This window comes from Saccopteryx leptura, chromosome 2, assembly GCF_036850995.1.
Source record: "Saccopteryx leptura isolate mSacLep1 chromosome 2, mSacLep1_pri_phased_curated, whole genome shotgun sequence".
In the NCBI taxonomy this organism is placed as follows: domain Eukaryota; kingdom Metazoa; phylum Chordata; class Mammalia; order Chiroptera; family Emballonuridae; genus Saccopteryx; species Saccopteryx leptura.
Window position 1 is genome coordinate 377,447,826 of NC_089504.1, and position 26,197 is coordinate 377,474,022.

A 26,197-nucleotide genomic window follows, 5' to 3' on the forward strand; every position below is an offset into this window, starting at 1 on the left:
GTCTCCAGCCTCATTCCTGAGCACTCCGAAGCTGCTTCCTGTCCACTCCACTGTCGCCCTGCCCGAGCCAACCCACAAACAGTGGAACTAATGACCACCACCCCCTTTTTTATTCAAGCTGGTTACTCCAGGACTCTGGCATGAGGCTGAGAACAACTTACAAGGGCTTCACCGAAGCAGTGGATCTTTATTTTGACCACCTGATGGCCAGGGTGGTGCCCCTCCAGGTAAAAGCAAGCCAGACTCCGCTTTCATCTTCACCTGTCTTCCTGCCGGTAGTAAATAGTCCTAGGTTAGCTCTCAGATCAAGGGGCTCACAGTTCCTTTCAACACAGGAACACATTTTTTCCTGCAGCCTGCGGCCTATAACTGGAGGGGCTTGCACTGGTTGTCCTTGTAAAGATGTGTCTGTCTCAGTGTTGTCTTAGGTGGCAGTGTGCTGGGGGGGGGGGGGTCGACAGGTGTGAGGGCTCACGTTGCTCCATACCGTGCCAAGGCTGCTGCGCTCGATGCCTTGGCAACTGAGATCACCTGTCAAGGTCCCAGTAGCCGGGTCCCAGAGGCTCAATTGTACACCGACGGGAACATGTATAGATAGGCCCGTGCCTGTAAGGCAGTAGGACTTTTTGTAATTACAAAATTACAATTGATGAGTTTTCGAGGTACAGCCTTCTGCTATCAAAAAGGTGCTGCATGGCACACATTTATTATGCAAAGCATATGAGTTAACATGATTTGGGGGGAGCAGGTATCTTAACATTACATGTAATAGTTGAAAGTGGTAAGAAAGCAGAAAAGGGAATAATTAACCCAATTGCTATGTGGAAATAAGAGCGACACTGATTAATACATCAACAAACTACTATGTGAATAAAACTTTGTACACCAATAAAAATAGCTCTTGAGTCAATGGTGTTGAATAAACAGAGCACACAGAGATCAAGGGAACTGTTTGATTATTTGTAGGCTGGGCAAATAAACCACAGGAACCTAGTTACGTGTGAATGTTAGATAAACAAGGAATAACTTTTTTTTTTAGAAGTATGACTATGTCCTAAATATTACATGGGAAATACATTAAAAATACTCATTGTTTATATAAAAAATTATTAATTGTAAATTCAAGTATGACAGGGTGCGTTGTATTTTTCTTTACTAAATAAGATAGTCCTAATCGTGGGAGAAGTTATTAGCCTAGATTTCTGCAAGGAAGCTGGGATACTGAGGTGACTCAGGACATTGGGTGGTGGAGGGAGGGGCGGGACACTAGGCAAGGCCATGCCAGATATATGGCTCAGAAGCATTCTTAAATATGCAGTTGCTTACCAAATCTATTTAAAATAAAAGTATTTTTTTCTGAGTATAACATAACTATTTTAGTTTTTTACTGTGGTAAATTATAACAAAATTAACCATTTTTTAAGTGTACAGTTCAGTAGCATTAAGTCCATCACTTTTTTGTGCAAACATCACTGCCATTTATTTTCAGAACTTCTTCATTTTCCCCAGCTGACACTCTGTCCCCCTTAGTGACTAACAACCTGCGTCCCCTCTTATGGGCCCCGGCAGCCACCGTTCTATTTCCTGTCTTTATGAACGTGACTACTTTAAGGACCTCATGTAGGTAGAATTATACAGTGTTTGTCCTTTTGTGACTGGCTTCTTTTACTTAGCATGATGTCTTCACGTTTTATCTGTGTGGTAGCATCTGTCAGAATTTTCTTTTTTTAAAAAAAGGCTGAATAGTTTTCCATTGTGTGTACCAGATTTTGTTTATCCAGTGTATTTATTTTGAGTTAATTTTTGTATATAGTATAAGGTAAGGGACAGTTTTATATTTTTTAAAGTGGATATCCAGTTGTTCCCACAACCTTTTGTTGAAAAGATGAGTGATCTTGTCACTCTTGTTGAAAACTATTTGACCATACATGTTAGAGTTTATATTTGGCCTCTATTCTATTCTATTCTATTCTATTCTATTCTATTCTATTCTATTCTATTCTATTCTATTGGTTTATATGTCTGTCTTTATGCTGGTACCATACTCTTTTGATTACCATAGCTTTGTAGTAAGTTTCTTATTATTAATATTGTTCATATATCCTTTTCCTGATTTCTTTGTCCATGACTCTCTCTAGCTCTTTGAGCATATTATGGCAGTTGTTTAATTTAACAATATTTTTGTCTAGTAAGTCCCTAAAGGCAGTGGTGGGTCACAGCATGTGAAAACCTCAGGGAAGACTGCAGACTCATGGATGCTTGGGGAAAAGGGTGTGAAGGCAGAAGAATATTATAGAACATGTAAGGCCACCAGAAGAAGCTGGGGTGAGACTCTGAGAAATTAAGATGTGTAAAAGCAGCTGGTGAAATAAACGCATTCAAATGGACACACACACACACACACACACACACACAAGACAGGACAAGTGCTCAGAAAATATCTGAGGAGATCTTGAGCCTTCATCCTGAGCTGATCTCAAGGTTTAGGAACCCATTAAATAGTGAAGGTATTCCCCTCAAATCTATGAAGACTGAGAGAGGTGACTGTTTTTACAAATGCCCAGTTTTCAATAGCAACCACAAAAAATACAAGACATACGAGAAACAGGGAAACATGACTCATTCAAAGGAACAAAATGAATCTCTGGAAACAGTTTCTAAAGACACACACCCAACTTCCAAACTGCTGACATGACATTTCCTGTGTCAGCTCCCAATCAGATGAGACAGAAACTGGTCCACTGGACAGCCCAGAGCGTTGCAAGCAAGTTCCATTTTTCTTCTTTTATCTTGAGGAAGAGAACTGGGAATAAGGACTTTTTTCCTGACTGCACCATGCTATGCCAGGAATGGGCAGGGCAAGGACAAGCAAAACACCATGGAATTTCATACCATTTTGAATGTCTCTTTCTTGGTTAAGCACTTATTCATTTGCTTAAACATTTGCTTGGCTTCCAGAGCTCCTATACAGTTGTTTTGGTCAGGATGCAGTTGTATATGATGTTTTCTTAGCCAACACAGGCTTGGAGCTCTGTGTCTTACTGACATTGCTCTAGCTTACATACCAGACCTCTGAGATTCTTGCTTTCAAATGAGATTTTTTGCTAGTAATTGATGGTAGATGTAGTCAAATCAGACAGTACAGTTTCCCACTACAGACTCAGCTTCTGATTGTTTCTCTCTTCCCCTCAGTACAAGCATGGGGGACCCATCATTGCAGTGCAGGTGGAGAATGAATACGGTTCCTATAACAGAGACCCTGCCTATATGCCTTACATCAAGAAAGTAAGTGTCAACTTGAGTCATTTCTTCATATTCCTTCCTCCAGAATGTCTTAGAGGTGATGGTGTCACAAATGCGTCTATTACTTTTCTCCTGTTAATACCACATCTCTCAGTACCATGTATTAATTAGCAGATTCTTTCTCCATACTTTTATTTCAGTAGGGCTATCACTTGTTTCCCCTCTACTGATTTAGTGTAACGGGGATGACAATATATACCTGGGGTTACAGGGGCAGAGAAGAAAGGAACTGACTTAACTGCGTGCTGGTGATTGGAGACGTTTTCCTGGAGAGATTGCTCTCCTTCCAGCATCTAAAGCGGTGGTTCCCAGCTTTGACGGCTCATTGGCTTCTTCTGGAGAATTAGAAATACCCCTGTGCCCCGGCCATGTACCATACCAGTTTAACAATCTCTGGGATAGCAGCACTCAGACATCTGATTTCAGTGTGTGGCTGAGGTGGCGAACTGTTGTTTTAATACACGGCAGAGCAGGGCAGGGCTTGAGGGACACTTAAAAGGACACTTAAGAGAACCCAACTCTGGTTTCTGTCACTTAGTAGCTGAGACCTTGAAAAATGCCTTAATTTTTCTAAACCTCCAATTTTTCCTCTATAGAGTGGGACTAATGAGATTATTTGTCTGTCTGAAGCACGCATATAAGTGAAGTCATATGGCTGAGTACTGTTCTATGTGTATGGTAGTCAGTGAATAGACTTTGATAGCATCACTGGCATTGGTTTAGGAGTACTTAGCAGGGCTGGCCATGGTGTGAGTTGAAGGAATGTTAAGGGGCCTCTGAGTTCATCTAATTAAACCTGCTTTGGCTTTGGCTCTTAACGTCCTGGGCAGCATCTGTTCTGTGGTTACAGGCAGATTCGTCTTCCATCTGGAAATTGCTCCATCCCTGCAGACAGGTAGACTGAGGCTTGAGCACATCAGCTTGTAGATTCTTATTCACTCTTCCCACCCTTCTTCACGTGCAGAATGCTCTCTGTGTAGGGAGCAAAGGCTGTCTCTAGAAAGAGTGACCTTCCTAAAGCTGGAAAGTGGAGGATTTAGTCCTGATGCTCACGTCTCGCCACAGGCTAGGTTAGACCACACCTCCAGCTTTCTCTTTGTCTTTGAATTGGCTGGAAAGATGCCAGCTGGGGCGCAGGACAGGCGAGCTCCTCCTGCTTCACCTCACTGCCTCTGCTTGTCTCTGGGCGGTGGGGCTTCTTAACCAGTGTTTACTCGGTTACTGAGCTGCAGAGGAAGAGGGCTCCACTGAGGGTGACAGAGGTGAGTACAGCCCCAGCACGGACCTCTCCTACTCAGTCCTCTTGCCCTGGTGTCTGGGAGAGGCATCCACAAGTGAGCCTGGTGGGCAGAGAGAAGCAGCAGTGCCCAGCCTCTGTCGTCATGGAGATCTTGGGAGGATGCTCCTCTGAGCTGCCACTCAATTTCTCCTGGGTGTGTGGACACCATCAGCATAGATGACTTTTCTGAGCCTTACTTTGTCATGCACAAGTGGAGACAGGAATGCCTTTCTCTAAGGCTACGTTGGGAACATGGTGGGGTAACAGGCTCAAGGCCCAGACTGCAAGCAAGGATCATCCCTTACTGTGTATGACCAGTGATTCATTGCCCAGGGAAGGCCATGTGTGAAGGGTAAACTGAAAGACAGGCATTGTCCATGTTGTCAGCCTCCCATCACCCATGATGCTGTATGCATATGGTGGGAACCTCAGAAAAGTCTGTTATGTGTTAGTTAGTGACTAGAGAATTATGTCAGGGTTTGAGAAAAATCTCACCTTGCCTAGTGGATTAAACTCCCACAGCTTCTGTTGTCCTGAGAATTAGGAAAGGGCCCCTCTGCTCCTTCCTTACCAGCATCTGGGATCAGACGTGAGTTCTATTTATCCATTGGGCTTTCCCTCTGTCTCCCGTTTCCAAAAGAATTGGGTTGGAAGAAGCAGTCTTGTGCAATATCTGCAGGGAAGGCCAGGCCAGTCCCCCTGGCTGGGGTTTCTGATCCCACATTGCCTGCAGCCCCAGCGCAGGGCCTTTGGAGGTGGACAGACTCTGGGTTCAGGTCTAGGCTTGCATATCAGCTCTGTCCCCGTAACGCTATCTGTGAGGCTCTGCATCTGTACAGTTCAGATGCTAATTGTGAAGACCGAGTCGGACAGTCTGTACATAAAGGGCTTAGCAGAAGACCTGGATGATTGTAAAGGCTCCATCCACAGTCTGAGTTGGTTTGCTTGGGAAAACGGCCATTGCCCCTCAGCACAGTGTGTGTTCCTTCCTCCTCTTCATCATGTGATGTACAACCTCAAGAAGCACTTACTGTCCTACTGGGGATGTGCAGCGCCCTGAGGGACGTGACAGTGGCATGGCTGGGGAGCAGAGCCCAGCCTGCGGGGTGTGGGGAGGGGGTGGGCGGCTTGCTTCTGGTGAGAGTGCAGGGGGAGGAGTGGGCTTTCCCTGAGGTCCTGACCCACTCTTGGTCCCTGTGCTCTCTTGCTGGGTGACAGTATGGCGGCTGGCCTTGCCGAGCTCGCCTCTGAGTAGTCCTGTGCAGGAGCAGCACGGCAGCCAGACTGGGCACCCTGCCCGACCGCCCGGCCTGGCTGCAGCTGGACTTCCAGCTGATGGGAGCTATGCTGAACATGGTGCCCACAGACTCGGTGGGTCTCTGTTTTCTGCGGAGACACAAATGCTTTATTTGAATCTCTTCCTCTTTCTTTTACTGCTGCCTCATTCCCAGCTGTGTGGTCGGCAGGAGCTCTGAGGAATGATGGACTTTGACTGCTCTCATTTCCCCCGATAGGCCCTGGAGGACCGAGGGATTGTGGAGCTGCTCCTGACTTCAGACAACAAGGATGGCCTGAGCAAGGGGTTCCTCGACGGAGGTACCTGCGCGGAGGCGGGGCAGTGCCCTGGCCTGGGTGTGCCCGCCCTGATGGCCTCAGCTCTGATGCCTGTCCTCCCCCTTTGCGTGGCGCTGGGCCCAAAGCTCTGGGTCTCGGAGAGCTGGAGCTTCTGGGTCGGAGACGGGCTTGCTGTGGCCAGATCTGTCCTTGGCCTTCTTTCTATTGTGCACTTACACTAGCAGTGCTCTGCAGACTGCAGGACACACGGAGCATCGGCTGGGCTCTGAGGGCTCTGAGGGCTCCAAAGAGGCCGAACAGATGAAGCATTGGACGTGCAGTGAGGGTGGCCTAGTCCAGTCCTGTCAAAACTGTAGAGGCGCCTGACCGTTCCCAGGGTCTGAGTGGCCCCCCACCCCAGTGACAGAGAGCAGGCTAGGCAGCGAGTGTACTGTCGCCAACCACGGCAGCTCCCCGTCCCCCAGCACCGCACCTTCCCCTGCCAACCCCTGTCGCTGTAGGTGCGCTGGCCCAGCTCCTGTCTCAGCCCCCCCCCCCCCCCACGTGCGCACTGAGTTCTTCTCCCACCTGCCCAAGGGCTTGCTCAGCAACTCCCCCTCTGGCCCTGGATCCTCGGGCCCTGGATCTCTCTCTCGGGCCATTTCCACTTGCATATACACATGTTGGTATTTCTCTCTTCTTACAAAACAATCTTTTGACTCCTTTCCCTGTCCAGAGGCTGTTCTGTTTCTCTGCTCCCCTTTCAACAAATCTCATGTTCATGCTCACTGGCTCCCCCGTCCCTTTCCTCCCGATTGCTCTCAAACTGCCGGGAACACTACCATCCTCACTGACATAGCTCTTCAAAGGTCCTGGTGACTTCCAGGTTATGAATTTAACTTGCTAGTCCTTGTGGCCTCTGACCTGTCTGATTTTATTTGTTAGCAATCATCCCTCTCTCTTCCTTGAGACTTTCCCTTCATCTAGTGTCACCATTTCCCAGTTTCTCTCTGACCTCAAGGGCAGCGCCTTCTTGGTGTTTTATTCTGGTCACTGCTCTCTGCCTGAGCGCTACTGTTCAGATGCTTTATGGCTCACTCCTTGGATGAATTCTCTCTCTGGGGACACGTGATGAGGCCACCCACATAACTTTCAATATAACCTGTGCATTGATGAGTCTGAGATGTCTGTTTCCATCAGGGACCTTGCCTAACTCCTGCCTTCCCTCTGCCTACTGGGCACACCTTCGGGGAGGCCACCAGTTTCAGAGGAGCCATCAGACACCTGAACCTGTCCATTTCCCTCCTAGAACCCACCCCACTTCCTTCTCTCAGTGAATTGCAACTCCGTTTCCCCCCAAGTGCACAGGCCGGAAACCTTGTAGTCACTCTCCACTTCTCTCCTTCCATACACTAAACACACAGCCATCAGCAAATCCTTTCTATCTTTATCATTACCTTCAGAATTTGTTGGGAAGCCGAATAAGTTCTGCCACCTCAACTAAGACTTTAAGTTCTCATTTGCATATTACAACAGCATGGGATCTTTGTGTGTTTTTTTTTCACTGTTGACTCCTTCACACTCTTTCACCATGAAGCAGTCTTTTAAAACGTCAGTCAGATCATCTCAGCCTGCACCTGAGCTCCAGGTGCGCCTTGTCTCGCACAGAGTGAAGTGTAAAGTCTGGGAATGACCCGGAAGGGCCACCCCACGGCCTCTGTTTCCTGGCCGGCTGTCTCCTGCTTTCCCCTGGCCCACCTGCTCCTCCCTCCTGGCCTCCTGGCTGTTCCTCACACAGACTGGACATCCCCCGCCTTCTGCCAGGTGTGCAGGGCATGGTTGTTCCATGTCCTCCTGACTTGTCTCTGACGTCACCTCAAAGTGAGGCTTCCTTCGAACACCCATTGAAATCGCAGCTCACCCTGGAGCTCTGCTTTGCTTGGTTTCCCTTCTGACTTCCTGGGTAGTTTCTTTGTCATATTTTCTTTGTCATATTTACCTGTTTCCCCACAGCAGTGAGCTGTGCTGCGCCTGGCTTCTGTCTGTCTGGTTGGGCCGTGCTCCATGCCTGGACACTTGCACTGAAAGGATGCCTGCCCACTGCCAGCCCTCCTGCGGGCCTGCTGCACTGGTCTGCAGGGGTCCTGCTGCAGCACAGGCCACACTGCTGTTCCTTCTGTGCTGTCCTCTACTGTCTGAAGAAGGGAATTGCACCTCTATAGCCCGAGGCCCACCACCTGGTGTGCGTGAGGCTGGCAGTCTGGAGGGATTGTTGGCTGAATGGGCTTGGTCTCCAGGCAGGGAGAGTCCTTCAGGCACCCAGACCCTGTCTCCTGAGGAGGACCAGTAGCCATTCCTGTTGTTTCCACGGGGTGGTGCTCTCTCCTCATAGCTGATTTCAGGGCTTCCAGCTCCCGTCTGGTCGGGCCTGGGGTGGATAGTGGGGCTGAGCAGTGGCAGTGCTGGGAGGGAGGCTAGACCCTCAGTGCGCAGATTTTCAGTACGCAGCCATTCTGCAGGAGAGAGCCTTGCGTGGGTGCTGGGCGCCTCCACCCCCGCCTCCCCTCTGGCCTCAGCACTGCCTGCTGGTCTGCTGCTGCGCCTGGAATGATTTCCCCTCCAGTTAATTAAAATGTGATTAAAGTTACACATTCACAAGGTATACAAGTCAAATCATAGAAATGCTTATCAAGAAATACTGTGTAGCCTCCCTCTTCCCACTCCTCGGAAATGACCATTTTGAAGTCTACCTTTTCTCCTGGCATTTTCCTTCACTGTTCCAAATACATTACTTCGGAAGGCCGTCTCCCGACTCCTTGCTCTGGTCGAGGTCTGGTTCTGTCTGCCACCTCACCCGCCCATGCCTTCCTGGCAGTGTGCCCCCTCTCCAGTGCCTCCTGACAACGCAGTCAGTGTGACTGACCGCGTATCCTCAGACAGGCCTGCGTGCGCCCCACGGTCTGTGCGGTATCTGTGAATCGACTCACTTTTATTCTTATCACTTTTATTGTGCTTAGTTGTAACTTGCAATGTAATTAACCCATTCCTTTTTCTCTTCAGTTCTCTTCCTTCCCTTCCCACTTTCCCTTAGAGGCTTTACCAAACACATTCCACACCTCTGTCACGGTGGTTTTCCAGTGCCTGTGCGTATCAGACTGTATCAAGCGTGATCACACTGTCTGCGACCTCGCTGTCCCTGACCTGCAGGGAGGCCTCTGCATGGCTCCCTTGAGATTGACCTTTGTGTCTCCTGCTGACCCACCGCTCTGGCACTTGGAAGGCTTTGCTCCGTTGTTGTTGAGCATCCATTGTCGCTGCTGCTGAGCAAGGACATTCCGGTTCCGGACCCTTTTATATGTTCCGTTTGTTTTTCCTTCTCCTACTTCTGGAAAGTTTTAGAATTTCCTTTATCCCCGATATTCTGGTATTTCACAGTGCTGCTCTTTGATGGAAGGACTCTTCCATTTTGTGGCACTTCTGTGGGTCGCTGGAACTGGCACAGTCATGGGCATCAGGGTGGGACATCAGTTGCATTTCTTTTGGGTTTTTTTATGTCTCTTTTTTTTTTTAAGAAATAAATATCTTATATATGTTTTCCCTCTTTCTTCTGATCTTGTGTCATTCCTGTTATTCATGGTTGGACTCTCCTATCGACTCTGAGTCGCTTATCTTTTTGCTTTTTTATCTTTTTGCCCTTTTATCTACTTTCTGGGTGACTTCCTCAGTTTTTAATCTTCCAGTTTTGTGATTTTCTGGAACCGGTTTTCTTGGGTATATCTTTGTCCAGGGCATACTTTTTAAATGGGCACTATCTTTTCTCTCTCTGAAGATACTTTACTTTTTTTTTTTTTTTTTTTTTTTAACATTTACCTGTTCTGCTCCATTCTTCCACATGAGGGGATTTTCTCAGTTCCCTGGCTCTTGACTGAACAGTTTAAGGAAGAGGCACTAACTGGCCGCTTGGGAACCAGTACTGGGAGAGGCTGGTGACAGGGTGCTGCTCTGGGGTGACGGGCCGTGGTGCGCTGCTGCTTCAATGAAGGAAACCCAAATGCTGGCGTTTGGAGATGTTGTCTTTAGCTCTTCAGATATTTCCAGGAAGAATCCTTGGGTGTATTGCTACAGTTATTCTGGGAGGACTTGGCAGGACGCCCCTTGTACATTATCCTCATGTCTCTTCCCCACACTCTGCCTTGCCTGGCCCTCCACGCCTAGAGATGGCACGGGTGGGGAGAGAGGCTTGGGGAGTGCAGGAGGCAGGGGAGGGTGCCTCCCCCCACTCTCACGGAGCCTTGGGTGCAACATGATGAGTCTCATGTCCTACTTTCCTCAGCCATTCCAACCCACTCCCTTTTTCAGTCTCCTGAGATGCTCTTGAGACCATCTCTGCTCTGTCTCCTCTCCAGTTCTTATTCCTTATGCCCTTCTGCCTTTTCATCCCTCTATTTTTATTTTAGTGCAGTGTCAGGAAAAATAGGAACAGGCGCCACGTTCTGTTAGCCATGCTAATCCTGGTGACCTCTGACATTTCTGCCTGGTCAGTTTCAGACAGGCGTCCTGTCTTCCAGGAGTTTCCACTTTAGGTGAGGAGAAGTATGGGGGTTTCTGGAGGACAGTGACATCACAGGACAATGGGTCAGTGGCCGGTGGGCCTGGAGTGGCAGATCTGCTCTGCTGCTCACCAGTGTGTGACCTTGAGGCAGGTGATTTAGCCTTGGGAACTTCAGCTCTTGTTGGCTTTAAATCACTGGTAATAAGGGGCTCATGTCCGACAGGAAAGCATGAAGTGGTGGCTAGCTGGCTAGGCCAGCTCCGTACCTCTCGTCCTTCCCAGGACCACTGGACCGCAGGCCACGGCCGGGGCGTGTGAGGCCCACTGCCTGGCAGATAGCAGTAGCCAGGGAGCCTCAGAGTCAAGTTCTATGGCTGGGATGGGCCAGGGATCCATGGCCATAGGCCAGATGTAACATGTCTTTCTTGGGTATACCTTTCACTGATGGAGAGCTACTTAAAATAGTATTTTAAGTATTTTTAAAATAATTTTTTAAGACTTTATTCATTTTAGAGAGGGGGGAAGAGAGAGATAGAGAGAAAGAGAGAGAAGGGAGGGAGGAACAGGAAGCATCAACTCTCATATGTGCCTTAACCAGGCAAGCCCAGGGTTTTGAACTGGCGACCTCAGCGTTACAGGTCGACACTTTATTTACTACGCCACTGCAAGTCAGGCCCATTTTAAATAATTTTAAAAAATATTCTTGGGTAGAATTGGAAATTAGCCCTCACCTAATAAATAAAAGGGTAATCTTTATTTAGATTGTTATCCTGTGCTAGATGCTTGAGGTTCATAGTACAGGTCAAGACTCTAGTATAGGCTCCTACAAAAGAAGAATGAGCAAAAATGTATACACTGGTTGTGGAAATGACATGAACCAAGCACAGGTGTTTGGTGAGTGATTGCTCTATAAGGTCTGAGGTCTGTGCCGACTGGTGGAATTGTCCAGATGAACAAGGTAAATCTGACATCAGAAGGACTAGACTCTAATTAGAGGTGGGAAACAACTTCAAGGGTTCCCAGGATTGAGATTCATTTATTTTGCTGGTGAATTAAGTGAGGTCTCGCATAAATCAGCAAGTCTTCCTGGCTTTAAGACAATACTTTAGTTTCTTTTTTCTCCTTTCTATCCCCAGTGCTGGCCACCATCAACTTACAGTCGCAACATGAGCTGCATCTGTTAACCCCCTTTCTCTTAAGTGTCCAGGTAAGTCTGGCCCAGGGAAGGCAGTCCAGCCTACACAGCATGAGGAGTTCTAAAAACGAGTGAAGCTGAGCCTCTTGGTCCAGGAGTTGGCTGGTCTTTTCAGTGCCTGCTGCAGGCTTGGGGTTCCCACTGAGGGAGAGGGCCTCCTGGCTCAGGCAGCCTTGCGGGCACAGCGCTTCTGACGCACCGCAGGCCCCACCCTGTGCACCATGACGCACCGCAGGCCCCACCCTGTGCACCATGACGCACCGCAGGCCCCACCCTGTGCACCATGACGCACTCAGGCCCCACCCTTGTGCACCATGACGCACCGCAGGCCCCACCCTGTGCACCATGACGCACTCAGGCCCCACCCCTGTGCACCATGACGCACCACAGGCCCCACCCTGTGCACCATGATGCACTCCGGCCCCACCCCTGTGCACCATGACGCACCGCAGGCCCTACCCTGTGCACCATGCTGCCCTGCCTCCTCCGGCAGGGGGTGCAGTGTGGAAATTGCTCTGAGGTGTCCCTCTGTGGGCCGATGCATGAATGTGGTTTCTGCCTCTTGAAAAGGGGCAGAAAAAAGTCGTTTTTGCTCTCGGCTTGGTGCACTCACAGAGGCCTCTTGACTAGAATTCTGTGGATTCAATGAGGTCTGGACTGCTGAGCACAGGCCCTGGGACTGAGGGAGAAATACTTCCTGCTCTGCACTGTGCACCTCTGACCTTACCCTGTAAGGCCCCTCTGGGTCTAGAAGGATAGTGTCACCAGCAAGATAGGAAGTCTGGTCTATTCCAGGTCTGAAGGAGCGAGGAGTTCTGGGTGGGAATTTACAGTTAAATTCTACTGTGATTCTACTGTGTTCTCTTTTCTTGGGTTTGTGTCTCTCTCCTGAGGAGACAGGTGTGATCTGGCCAAGGCAGCTGTGGCCCGTTCACAGAGTGGAGGCTCCATCACTCACCTGTGTTACTGATGGGGTGAGTGCCCCATGCTGTCATCCCAGTTGGATGTGCACCTGACCCCTGGGCCTAGAGCAAGCTGGGTGTGTCCCCTGTAAATGGACGCCATGTGGCGATGCTGGACTTGTTTCGTGTCCCGGCTGTTTGTCTTCCAGAGTAGAGGTAGTGACCCAAGACACAGCCACGTGAAGTCACCATGGCAGCATAAAGTCATGTAGGATGAAGGCCACCTGGGTGTATGAGGCAGCTACTACTGGAGTTTAGGGGGACAAGAAGAGGGGGCAGGGAAGTTGCCCTGGAAGTGATGGGACAGTTGGGACCTGACCCCAGGCAGACTCTGTTGGGCAGGTCAGGGGAGAGACAATGGGTACAGGGGGCCCACGACCAGCCCCTTTCTCTTTTCCTCCCTTCCCCCCGTGTTTACTGAGCGCCTGCTCTGTGCCTGGAGTGCACCTGCAGGGACTAGGATGGCAGAGCCTCTGCCTCCGTGGAGCGAAACCCACCTGGGAAGAGACGTATTGAATGGACACTTGACCAGTAATGAAGTAGGAGCGCACTGCAGTGCTGTCTAGGAGCAGGACAGGTGGTCGTGAGCAGCCCCGCTGTCCCCGCGGTGTGCCTGCCCTGCGCTTCCGTTTCCTCTTCCGGAGCAGGGGGCTGATAGTGCGGGCTCTGAGGGTTGCTGGAGGGCCACGTGAGGCAGTGTCGGAAAGCACCCGGGACAGCAGTGCTGCACTGGAGAGGTGGCCACCCCTGTGTGCCCTGGGCTGGGTCATCCTGTTGACAGAACGGTACTGCTCAAGGCCTCCTGGCCTACAGTTCAGTGCTGTCTGCTTTCCTCAAGGACGGGGACGTGGATGCTTCCTCGTTTAGATCAAAGGCTCCTTTGAGTGGCCAATAGCACAGGCCCAGCCATGCTTCCCGTTGGGGTGTTGAGTTGCACCTCGCCAGTCCTCCCCGTCCACGTTCAGTGGGGAAGATAACGAAGGCGAATGTTTCTTCAGCACTTCCTAAGTGTCAGGCACTGTGGGCTGACACTTATGTGCATTATCTCATTCAGTTTTCCCAGTGTGCTTGTGAGCTGGCTACAGTTACTACCATTTTATGGTTAAGGAGACAGATTTATAGAACGGATCAAGTAGCCAGCAGGAAGTGACAGGTTAGGGGCACAGCAGTCTGAATGAGTGTGCAGCTCCAGCTTGAACCACATGGTGCGGAGCAGTGACCTGGACCATTGGGGACACCCTCTACCCTCGGTCTCCTCCTGGCACTGGAGGCTACTGACATGCGGGACTTACAATCTACTTCTCCTTTCTAGTGACTTAAACACCATAGAGTATGTCCCTACTGACATGTGGGACTTACAATCTACCTCCCCTTTCTAGTGACTTAAACGCCATAGAGTATGTCCCTACTGACATGTGGGACTTACAATCTGCCTCCCCTTTCTAGTGACTTAAACGCTGTAGAGTATGCCCCTTTTTGGGAGGTAGACAGCTGTAAAGAAAACCACGCCACCAGTCTTGCCAAAAAAAATCATTGCTCGACTTTGGCCTTTTCACTGGCATGGTTGGTACTTTGTAGCCAGTGGCTCGTAAATCCGCCCCATCACCTTGGATCCGGTGTTGTTGCTTCGTGTTCAGTTGCCTCTAAATGAATTGCTGTCAGTAACAGGGAAGATACCTGATGAATGAGGAACCTGAAATACCAGCATATCCGTCTTACCCCCACCCCGCACCCTCCAGGGGCTGTTCTGGTGCTTCTGCAAACCTGGCAGAGTAGAGCAGGGTCCTGGGCACAGTGTCTGCATCCCTGGGGCAATCCTGTGCCAGCGTTAGAATTCTGGAATAATACTTAAGACTTCCTGAATACCTTAGGCAAACTATGAAGCCAGACATCATGGCTGCAGAGCCTGCTCTGTGAAGAGCTGCACTGTAAGGCCCCGCTCTTCGACTCCAGTTTTATAAACTTCTATTAAAGCTAAACTGGACCTTGGAGGGGGCCCCACTCTGCAGCCTTCTGGCTCTTCGAGCTAAAAGGAAGAAGCCATGGAGTCTTTGCGTCCACAGTGTGCCACCCAGAAGTCTATCAGTTATCCCGGTAGACCATTGCCTTTCTTGGGAGAGGATAGGCAAAGCTTGGCCTGATCCAGGAAGCAAATCAGTGTAGGCAAAGACTCGCAAAGCAGGGTCTGAATTCTAATAAAGACTTAACTTTGGACAGATCCCCTTGCTCTCAGCAGACCGTAGGCAGCAGGGTCCACTGACCACCTTAGGGAGGTCGTTCCACGCTCCACCTGCAAAGTGGAGGCCACACATGGAGGCTGGGCTGGTGCAGGGGCATTTGTCTTCACCTGTGCTCTGCTTTCAACGGCCACTGAGGCCAGGGGAAGTGTTGGCAGGACCGAGGGGATGGCATCCCACTCCAGGCAGAGCTCCCCTCTGTCTGCCTCTTTTGACCAGCTAACTTCTCATTTCGTGGTGCCCAGGGGGTTAAGCCCAAGATGGTGATGGAGTACTGGACAGGGTGGTTTGACTCCTGGGGAGGCCCACACAACATCCTGGATTCTTCTGGTAAGTGCTTTGCAGGACCTCCACCCAACATGGGTGCTGGCCTAAGATGTAGGAATAAGTTCCGATAATCTGCTAATTGGTTCTGGGGTTATTTGCATGTAGTAGTCCACGCTTGCTACTCTAGAATCATTTGTCTTGACATTTGACGTGAACAGTAGGGCTTTCAACATTGCTTTATTATGTTTTTGTAATTGGGTAGGTAACATGTGTCTATTGCATACATCCAGCAAATAGAGAAGATGTGTAAACAAGAAATAAAAATGCTAGAGGCCAGAGAAAACAGTGTGACATCCACTGTCCAGGCGATTCTCTCCGTCTCTCTCTCTGCAGCCCTGTGTGAACTCACAGAGGTGCGGACAGATGCCGTCCTATCTGTTCTTTGTGCAGAACGGAGCACCTGCCTGTGCCAGTGAATGACACCAACGCACAGCTTCCCATCCTATCAGATAGAAATCCCACCACTGTTTGAAAGAATGCAGAGAAGCCCAGTGTATTGGTGACTGAATCACAGTTTATTCACCCAAGCTCTTATCGATGAACACTTCAGTTGTTTCCAGTGTTTTTTGCTAATTGAATACCATTTCAGTGAGCATTCTTTAACATCCAGTTTGCATACAGCCATATTTTTTCCCTGTGAGAAGTTCCTAGCAATACAGTTGCTCTATGAATTCAGTTTTGATGTCTATTTACAAAATCGCTCTCCAGAAAGATTGTAGCCATTCTTAACTCTCTGTTATTAAAGGAGAATACTCATTTCCCACAGATTCATCCACACTGAGGATTAAAATAATTTTTAATACTTGCCAATCTGATAGGGTCATGGTTATTCCACATTTCTTTGACCAATACCGAGGGGTGTGTGTGTGCACGTGCATGTGTGTATTAACCCTTTATATTTCTCCTTTGATACTGTCTTTCCATGTCCTTGGTTCATTCTCTAATAAAGGTGGGATTGGGGAGGTCTTGAGCACTGTGACTCTAATTTTGAGTCCAGTCTTTTTGCATCTTAGCTAAGTGGGAGTAACAGCTGAGAAGCATGCCAGAGGGAGGCTGAGGGCTGTCCACGTTGTAGTCAACGAGGCTTGGCTGTGATTTAAAAGAACAGCGGGAAGGCCCACACTCTGGGACCAGTACTCTGGCGATTTCCCTTCCTCCTCCTGTGACTGGGGTTTTAGTGGAAGCTGAAGGAGCAAGCTGCGGGGTTGAATCTGAGGAGGGACGGGGAAAGGTGAGACGCCCGTGTGGGGGGGGAATGGGATGATTCATGGCTTGTGTCAGACCCTCCCTCACCCTGCATGGCCCCCTCTCTCCCCTCCCCCTGCAGAGGTGTTGAAGACGGTGTCTGCCATCATCGACACTGGCTCTTCCATTAACCTCTACATGTTTCACGGAGGCACCAATTTTGGCTTTATCAACGGAGCCATGCATTATCACGAGTATAAGTCTGACGTCACCAGCTATGGCAAGTATCCCCACAGCTGACCCTCCCTGGAACTCCCCAAGCTTTGTGTGTCTGGGCCTTTTAAAGGGAGACAGCTCTGCCTCTGTTCATGTCTTTGGCTCTGGAGCGCCCAGGGGAAGGTGGAGGTTTGGTCTGCCTTGTCACCTTTAACCTTCCAGGGTAGTGGGAGACTGCAGCTTGCTGACATGCCTGTGAGACTTTGGAAGCCAGTGGCGGTGATGGGGGTGGGTGGGAGTGAGGGGCACCAGCAGGCAAGGAAGGTCCTCAGTGAGAGCAGCCTCTTCTCCCTGCTCAGGCACTGGAGATGGTGTGACCCTGCCCTCCGCAGAGGCAGGAGCAGTGCCTGGAAGTTTAGGGTTATGTCGTGGTCATGGCAGTTCTGTTGGCATTTTATAGTGTTTACTATTTACAGTCTTCTGACTGGCAGCCTGTACGAAGTGTTTTGCCTCCTAAATCCGTGGGACGAGGACCATGCTGCCCGATCCCAGCTTCTCCCCTCTCCTTTTGCTGCCACAGACCCTGGGACACGAGTGGCCTGTGACAGTGCCCTGGTGTCTTGCAGACTATGACGCGGTGCTGACAGAGGCTGGGGACTACACAGCCAAGTACGTCAAGCTCCGAGAGTTCTTTGGCTCCATCTCAGGTACCTGGCGAACAGCAGCAGACTCGAGCGCCAGCTTGGGCCCTTGCTTTTGCTCAGAGACCCCCTGCAGAGTTATGTCTTCACTCCCCCACCCCAGCCCCACCCCCAGTTGATCTGTGTGCAAGAATGACAGGGATAGGCAAGTTTGTGTTCATCATGGCTGAGTCGGGCCAGATTTGCCTTTGTATGTATGTTAAGACTCCTGAGGGTTCGAGAAAGCCCCCTGTCCTCCCCTGGTGCTCCCTCCCGGTGGGGCCCAGGTGTGTCTGAGGTGGCCTGTCTCCTTGTGGCGCTAGGATGAAGGAGCACATTGGATAGGAGCCCGGGGTTGGGGGCGGGGGGCTGGAGGAGGTCGTGACCGTTGGGTCCTTTGGGGGTGGCCTTGTGGTCTGTGTGGCAGGTGGCCCTCTTCCTCCTCCACCCGACCTTCTGCCCAAGGCTGCGTATCAGTCCCTGCAGCCCGTGCTCTACCTGTCACTGTGGGACGCCCTCGACTACATGGAGGAGGTGAGTGCCGCGCGGCGGGGTGGGGGCGGCAGGCGGGGCAAGGTCAGGAAGCCCCCCCAGCAGCTGTTGTGGAGGAAGAGACAACCAGCTCTTGCTAACCTTGAGTTCCACTTGCCGACTTTAGAACTCAGAGTAAAGAGAACAAGCTTGTGCTGGAGTAGGAAGTGGCAAAGAACAAAAAGAGCCTGAAGAAAAGCTAGGTAACACAATGGGCTGCCGTTCCACAGCCTCAGTGGGCAAGGAGGCTGAGGAGGTGGGGGAGTCCGCTCCACCTCCCCTCAGCTTTTTTTTTTTTTTTTTAGCAGAGAGAGAGAGATTGACAGACAGGAAGGGAGAGAGATGAGAAGCACCAACTCATGGCACTTCAGTTGTTCATTGATTGCTTCTCATATGTGCCTTGGCTGGGGGACTTTAGCTGAGCCAGTGACCCCTTGCTCAAGTCAGCGACCTTGGGTTCATGTCTATGATCCCACGCTCAAGCTAGCGAGTCCGTGCTCAAGCCGGTGACCTTGAGGTTTTGAACCTGGGTCCTCAGCATCCCAGGCTGACACTCTATCCATTGAGCCACCACCTGGTCAGGTGGGCTCCACCTCCTCTGAGAAGATGGTGCCCCTCCCATAGCTGATTCAGGGGGACCCTGTGATCCAAAATGATGGTGGATTAAAAAGCTAACGGCCACTGGATTGCAGGGCTTATTTTTACATCTTTTTCACGTCCCCTTCCCTGTGACTCGGGAAGCCATGAGAAATCAAAACAGAAACAGATGTTAGAGGTCCCTTCCCTGCCAGTGTCCTGCACCCCGGTGAGGTTTATCTGCTGCCCTGCACTCCCCCTGCAGGGTCCAGATAAGGTTGCTGCCGTTTTCCTCCTCCGCCTAGCTCTGTGCCTCCTCCTGTCTTCTCTGTCTACAGCCAATCAGTTCTGAAAAGCCCATCAACATGGAGAACCTACCGATAAATGACAAAAATGGCCAGTCCTTTGGGTACATTCTGTACGAGACAACCATTGACTCCTCCGGTGTTCTCAGAGGTCTTGTTTGTGACCGGGGACAGGTAGGACTATCTCCTCTTACTCCCTAGGACCTTGTAGAGGTCAAGTCTTACACTATACCCGACTGTCCCTCCCCTGAGCTGTTTTCTATGTGTTGTGATGGGCCATCACCCTCAGCTGTGCCGCCCTCTTCAGTTGTAACTGTGGGCACGTGTTCCCCTCTCTGCCTGACTGATCCCTCCTTGGCACACACACAGATGCAGTGGGACCTCTGTCTTCACTTCGCAGAGATTCCACTTGCTCCTCCCTCCTGTCAGCCCACGGGTGCTTTCTGTCTGTTTATCTGGCAGGTTTTTGTGGACACGGTGTCTATTGGGTTCTTGTACTACGAGAAGAAGGAGATTGTTATTCCCTCGATCCAGGTTTGTTTCCTGGGGAGTGATCCAGGTTAGTTCCCGGGTGGTGGTGAGCGCCGGCCACTTCCTGATCCAGGTTAGTCCCCGGGTGGTGGTGAGCGCCGGCCACTTCCTGATCCAGGTTAGTCCCCGGGCGGTGGTGAGCGCCGGCCACTTCCTGATCCAGGTTAGTCCCCGGGCGGTGGTGAGCGCCGGCCACTTCCTGATCCAGGTTAGTCCCCGGGCGGTGGTGAGCGCCGGCCACTTCCTGATCCAGGTTAGTCCCCGGGCGGTGGTGAGCGCCGGCCACTTCCTGATCCAGGTTAGTCCCCGGGTGGTGGTGAGCGCTGGCCACTTCCTGATCCAGGTTAGTCCCTGGGCGGTGGTGAGCGCCGGCCACTTCCTGATCCAGGTTTGGTGGGAATGCAAGAGGAAGAGCTGGTGTACTGGAGGCTCCCTGACCAGAGCGGTGCACGGAGCTCAGGGCAGAGCATGGCTTTCTGACGGTCAGGGACGTTTTCTCTCCTGTCCTCCGAGCTTAGGGGAGAGCTGGAGTTCCACAAGGTGCAGTTGTGGCCTTCGGGCTTGGTGGTCAGGAAGTCATCACCGACTGCTGTGTTCCTGGCAGGGTTACGCCATGCTGAGGATCTTGGTGGAGAATTGCGGGCGAGTCAACTATGGGGATAATATCGATGACCAGCGCAAAGGTGGGTCACAGCGCAGGGTGAGAGAAGAGCTGCTACCACTCAGCATATGCTTGGCTACCCTTTCTCCATGCCAGCTCCTCAGCAGGCCATGAGGCCCATGGGAGGGAGGTGGGTCCTGGAGGCCCAGGGCAGGGGGGTGGGGTCTGGAGGCCCAGGGCAGGGGGTGGGACCTGGAGGCCCAGGGCAGGGGGGTGGGGTCTGGAGGCCCAGGGCAGGGGGTGGGACCTGGAGGCCCAGGGCAGGGGGGTGGGTCCTGGAGGCCCAGGGCAGGGGGGTGGGACCTGGAGGCCCAGGGCAGGGGGGTGGGTCCTGGAGGCCCAGGGCAGGGGGGTGGGTCCTGGAGGCCCAGGGCAGGGGGTGGGACCTGGAGGCCCAGGGCAGGGGGTGGGTCCTGGAGGCCCAGGGCAGGGGGTGGGTCCTGGAGGACCACTGGAGAGAGGTGGGACATGGAGACCAATTGGAGGATAGTGGGACATAGACAGTCATTGCACTGAGGTGAGTCCTGGAGGCCCACTGCGGGGAGGTAGAATTGGGTCTGAATAGCACACCTGGGTTCTGCCCTCTTGTCTGTCATCACTGCCTGTGTGTTTTGTCTGCGTGCCTGTGGGGAATACACAGTGAGCACCGAGCTGGCCTCCCCAGGTCCCTGGACTTCAGCCTGGCACAGTCTGTTTGGTGGGGGTGGGAGGGGCAAGCAAGGGGATACCCAGAAATCCAAGGAAAGGCAGAAAACTCCTACCTTCTTAGGCCTCCACCCCGAGTTTATTTTCTGGATCCCCCTTGGAAAGGCACTGAGGACCTCATTTGTGGGAGGGAGGAGACTGTAGGATACACGAAAACAAAGTCCTCTTGCTGATGGCCCCCCTAGGAATATTCTGCCTATTTATTTCATTTCTTCTGGCTTTTTAAACCTTCTCTGCCTAAATTTGCCTCTTCCTTGTTATCTATTAAAATACTGTTGTGTTTTGTTTGTTTTTTTTCTGAAGTTGGAAACGGGAGGCAGTCAGACAGACTCCTGCATGCGCCTGACCGGGATCCACCTGGCACACCCACCAGGGGGCGATGCTCTCCCCGTCTGGGGCATTGCTCTGTTGCAACCAGAACCACTCTAGCGCCTGAGGCAGAGGCCATGGAGCCATCCTCAGCGCCAAGGCCAACTTTGCTCCAATGGAGCCTCGGCTGCGGGAGGAAGAGAGAGACAGAGAGGAAGGAGAGGGGGAGGGGTGGAGAAGCAGATGGGCGCTTTTCCTGTGTGCCTTGGCCGGGAATCGAACCCGGACTCCTGCACGCCAGGCCGACGCTCTACCACTGAGCAAACCGGCCAGGGAAAATACTGGTTTTTCATGTAAGCTATAAAATAAGAACAGACAAATCCTACTGTGGTGAAGGATGTTGGTGACTCACCACCTCTCTCACAGGTGTCTGCCTTTATAATGAAGAAACTTGTGCTGCCTGCCTGCCTGCCTTCCAGGGAAGCCGTGAGGACCCTCACTGGGGGCTTCCTGGGTCCTGGGATCAGCCCCTCCGGAAGGGCCTCTGAGTAGCTTCTGTCACTATCCAGGCTTTCGCTCCCTTTTCCCTAGTCAGTCTCCCAGGGTTCCTCCCTGGTCCCAGCTTCTTCCCTCACGGGGTCTCTCTCCTCCTGGCTGGTCTTCACTTCCTCTGTGGGATGGGATGTCCAGCCTGACTCTGCCAGCCACGCCTCCCCAGGCCCCTGACCCAGGTATGCCCTGGGCGCTCACTGTGGCGTTGCCATCCTCTGGGACAGTTCAGTGTTCCTAAGTCACAGACCTCCGCCCCAGAAATGTGTGTCCCCCCCGCACCTGGGTCTGAGGTTTCAGAGGGGCCGCAGGCCCCATGGAACCTGTGCTCATCCCCAGCCTACCTAAATTCCCACTCTGGCAACTCGGCAGTTGCAGGGTCTCGAGGGCCAGGGGTCTGCTCCAGGACCACAGAGCTGACCCGTTCCTTCCAGCACTAAGGAATTGCAGTGCAAGCGTGTGCAGTTCCCCAGGCTTGGACGCCCAAGTGTATTGCCATTTGCTAACAATTGAAATACTTTAAAAAATGTATCTTTAATCCTAGATCAGGTAGAAGATTCCTGTCTGAGGTTTTAGGTCTGTTTAGTCTGGGACCCCACCAAAACTGACTGTGAAGCTAGGCTAGAACTGCTGGGACTTCCTGGTGCGTCATGTGCTCCTCGGACCTCATTTTATTGTGTTGGAATTCTCAGACCCCTAAAGGGAGCTTCCCCCTCAGAGAGGCCAGAGACTGTTCTCGCCCCTGGACATCCTCAGCTCTGTCATTGCCCTTGATGTGTTCTTCCATGCACATCCTAGGGCCTGGCAGATACGGTATTACTCATTCTCGTCCCCTTTGGGGCTTATGGGGAAGGTTTCATGCCATGTGACGAGCCCCTCAGGGAGTATAAACTGCAGGAGAAATCTGCACTTGAAGTTCCCAGAGACTCTCCATGTATGTGCCTGCAGCAGCCACGTCAATTGTCCCCCTGCCTTTGACCTTGCTCATGTTCCTTGCCTCCTTCCCGCAGGTTTAATTGGAGATATCTATCTGAATAATTCACCACTGAGAGACTTCAAAATCTACAGCCTAGAAATGAAAAAGAACTTCTTTCAGAGGTGGGTCCCCGCCCAGGGCGGTGTGTGAACTCCTATAAGTCTCACAAGGAAACTTGTGCTGCCCGCCTGCCTGCCTTCCAGGGAAGCCATGTGGACCCTCACTGGGGGCTTCCTGGGTCCTGGGATCAGCCCCCTCCAGGGAAGAGCCAGGGAGGTCCTGTGCTGCTCTGGCCTCACCCTCCTCTCACTCGCGTGGGAACAGACCAGAGCCCACAGCACCCTGCCCAGGTAGGGGCAGTTCCAGCACTGGATGCTAGGGAATTCCCACGATGCCCCCTGCTGCCATTTCGGTGCCCTGGTTGACAGACGCCTTTGCAGTCAGATGCAGGACAGAGCCCAGGTTTGAGAAACTGCCCTCCTCCCTTCCTTGTCTTCTGTTCCGTCCATAGGTTCAGCTCCAACACGTGGACCTCTGTCCCCGAAGCACCGACGTTCCCTGCTTTCTTCCTGGGTGTCTTGTCTGTGGCCCTTTCCCCTTTGGACACCTTTATGAAGCTGGAGGTTTGTAGCCCCGCCCTGCCCAGGTTCTCATCGGGCCCCGGGAGCTCCGCACCTGAGCTGAGGATGGACAGACTGCCACGAGGCCCTCCTAAGCCTGGCAGGAGCCCACTCGCTCACCTGCGCCTAGGGGGTCCTGCCTTTGTGTTGCCCTCTCCAGAAGGGCCCGTGGGGCCTCCCTGGAGTGCAGCGGGTGGGCTTGAAACGGAAGAACCACCTGGTGCTACTTCTCAAGGTCCCTCCGTCCAGTCTGAGCTTGGGGACGCTGCCTGAGAAGTTAGAGCTATTGGGAAAGAGAGGTAGAACACCCCACCCGGTAGTCTCATGCTCGTCAGAATATCCGTTCACGTTGGCTGTTTGGAAGTTGAGGGGAGAACGCAGAGCATGCACTGACTGTCCCTGCCTTCCTGCGGGATGTTACATTTGCTGGCACACGTGGGTGACTGACGAACACTTTCCCTGCTCTGCTTAAAGGGCTGGGAGAAGGGGGTTGTGTTCATCAATGGCCAAAACCTTGGACGCTACTGGAACATTGGACCCCAGGAGACGCTCTACCTCCCAGGTGCCTGGTTGGAGCAAGGCATGAACCAGGTGGGGGCACCAGTAGCCCCTTCCTCTTTTCCCGGGCCCCTTATTCCCGCCCTTCCTGGTATCACATGTCTCTCGGGGGAGGGAGGAGTGTCCTCTTCACAGTCTATTAGGGCTGATTAGGGCAGGAGAGAGGCAGAGGTGTTGACCAGTTTCTTCTCTGCTCCTTCCTGGTCCTCGTGAGTTGTGGGTCCCTGTTCCTTCTGGCCCAGTTCCCAACCCCTTCCCTTAAGGCTCCAGGACAGACTTCAGCTGCTGTCCTACCCAGCTTTTCTCTCCCGCAGGTCATTGTTTTCGAGGAGAAGATGGCAGGCCCTATGATCCAGTTCACTGAAACCCCCCAGCTGGGCCGGAATCGGTACCTGAAGTGAGCAGTGCCTCCCAGTGTGTTCTGGGCAGGGGGGGACGGGACAGGAGAGTGCCCCTTCCCCACTGCTGACTGGGGGCGTGGTGTGCTTCCCCCGACCCCCACTCCTTAAGGAGTTTCCTTCATATCAACCTCAGGGAGCCAAGGGCCATGTCTGCGCACCGCTTCAGCCCCAGACCCTGCCCTGACAGAGCCGAAGGCGGGGGAGGGTGGCGAGGGGGGCGGGTGTGGGTCCTTCACTGGGCTCTGAGGATGGCCCCTTGCCCATTCCCTGCTCTTCTGGGAGGGGACAGACGGTTGTCTGTCTGGGGTGAGACAGGGTAGTCAGAGCTCCGCTTGGCAACACCTGGGCCGCAGGAGACGGCCTGAGCAGCTGGGCACGGCTGCCCACAGGCGTGCTCTCCAGATGTCCTCACCCGGCCTGGCCACACCCCGCAGGGCCCGTGATGTTTCTGAAGTAGTGGCCTTGTTGCCGTTTGTGAAGGGCAGGGAAGGGCAGAGTGTCTCAGCTGAGCCGACTGGTTTCCTCACAGCCCTCCCTGAGCCTTCTCTGGGATTCTGGAAGAAACTCCATCTGAGAGAGACACAGGTTTTCTTCTTTCCATTCCCACTCTAATTGCATCTGACAGGAAGACCAGCCGAGCTTAAGAGAAACAGACTTACTCAGCCCCTTATTTTCCTGAAGTAGAGAGTATTTCCAGTTTTACTGTGAGAAGCGGAGGGAATGTAGGTCCTAGCAGAGACCACAACCCTATCAGAGGGTGCCCCCGGGTGGGTCACTGTGGGGCCTGCAGGCCGAGTGCAGACGCTGTCTGTCCCTCAGTTTCCGGTGACCAAGCACCGGAGGGCGAGGCAGTTGTCTTCCTTCCTGCGCACTCGTCTGTCCAAAACTGAGGCGCTTGCCAAAACTGAGGCACGCGTTCTGGGGATCCGGGCCAGTGGTTTGGCTCATAGTCGCTGTCATGATTTGCAATAAAGCAATAGAGTTGAATCCACTCCTCTCTGGTGCTAGTCCCCCTGATCCCGTCTGCGCCGCCGTGAGCCGGAGGCAAAGGCAGGGCCCGGCCAGGCGCTGACTCCTTCCCACGTCCCTCCTGACCTCCCTCTCCCCGAAATGCCAGTGCGGACTGGAGAGCAGTCGGTGGGTGGAGGAGGAGGGTTGGCAGGACAGCCAGGCGCTGTCCGTGGGAGTCAGCCTCCGTGAGCGAGTCCCCTTCACAAATGTCATCTGGGTTTTACTGCCGTGAACTAATTATCTTCGATGATAGTCAAGTCAGAGAGCAGACACCTCCCCAGGGCAGCGTCCACACCAGGGCCCATAGAGGCGGTGGGAGTAGCCTGTCACGAGGCTCGCAGCAGCCTGCCAGTCTGGCATCCCTGGCTTGGTTCAGGCAGGGTTCCACACGGGGGTGGGGGAGCAGCTGTGGTAGGCAGCCACTGGGCCCCGGAGCCGAGCCGGGTCAAGGACAGACGGTCACACGGCTGGGCCCCAGGGTCCCGCTGGGGGCAGGGAAGTGGGGCACATTAAAGTGGAAAGCATGGACAGTGGCTGGGCAGCCGGGGGGACACAGTCCTGATCTGGGCCACACGTACCAACTGTTCATGAGCTGCTCTGGACGGGAGAGCACAGAGCTCAGACGTGGAGGCGACCGGGACGACCTGGGCATGGCCAGTGCGGGGACAGTATCGTCTGCCCTGGCTTGACACCAGACCGTGTTTCTGCAAAGTTGCATGTTGGTTGGCTTCTGTTGGAAAGTTCTGCACAGCTTCCTGTTCCTGACTCTCCTACCTGCTAGAGAACCGGTGGCTTCCCTGTCAAAACCCCTGTCAGTGACCATCCTCAGGGCTTACCCATGGTTTGTCTGGATCTCCCCAACTGGGTGGCCTCCTCTCCATCTCTCGAAGACTCCTCAGAACCCAACCTCTAAATCAGTTGGTTTCAACCTTTGTACAGTTGGGGACCGGTAACAATAGGAGGACTGCTAAGGC

The 26,197-nt window shown here is 52.4% G+C and overlaps 1 protein-coding gene across 1 annotated transcript in view; it reads left to right on the plus strand.

Moving 5' to 3' along the window:
- Positions 1–25,204, plus strand: part of GLB1L2 (galactosidase beta 1 like 2) — a 44,525-nt gene extending 19,321 nt beyond the window's left edge. Inside the window, exons 6-20 of the mRNA XM_066365287.1 lie at positions 119–227; positions 3,193–3,285; positions 6,097–6,178; positions 11,825–11,895; positions 15,328–15,412; positions 16,737–16,874; positions 17,437–17,517; positions 17,918–18,024; positions 18,936–19,076; positions 19,365–19,436; positions 20,038–20,116; positions 22,668–22,755; positions 23,145–23,256; positions 23,728–23,844; positions 24,126–25,204. Coding sequence (XP_066221384.1) covers positions 119–227; positions 3,193–3,285; positions 6,097–6,178; positions 11,825–11,895; positions 15,328–15,412; positions 16,737–16,874; positions 17,437–17,517; positions 17,918–18,024; positions 18,936–19,076; positions 19,365–19,436; positions 20,038–20,116; positions 22,668–22,755; positions 23,145–23,256; positions 23,728–23,844; positions 24,126–24,212 — 1,462 coding nt within the window. The 3' untranslated portion in view covers positions 24,213–25,204. The remainder of the gene's footprint in view (positions 1–118; positions 228–3,192; positions 3,286–6,096; positions 6,179–11,824; positions 11,896–15,327; positions 15,413–16,736; positions 16,875–17,436; positions 17,518–17,917; positions 18,025–18,935; positions 19,077–19,364; positions 19,437–20,037; positions 20,117–22,667; positions 22,756–23,144; positions 23,257–23,727; positions 23,845–24,125) is intronic.
- Positions 25,205–26,197: the final 993 nt, after the last annotated feature.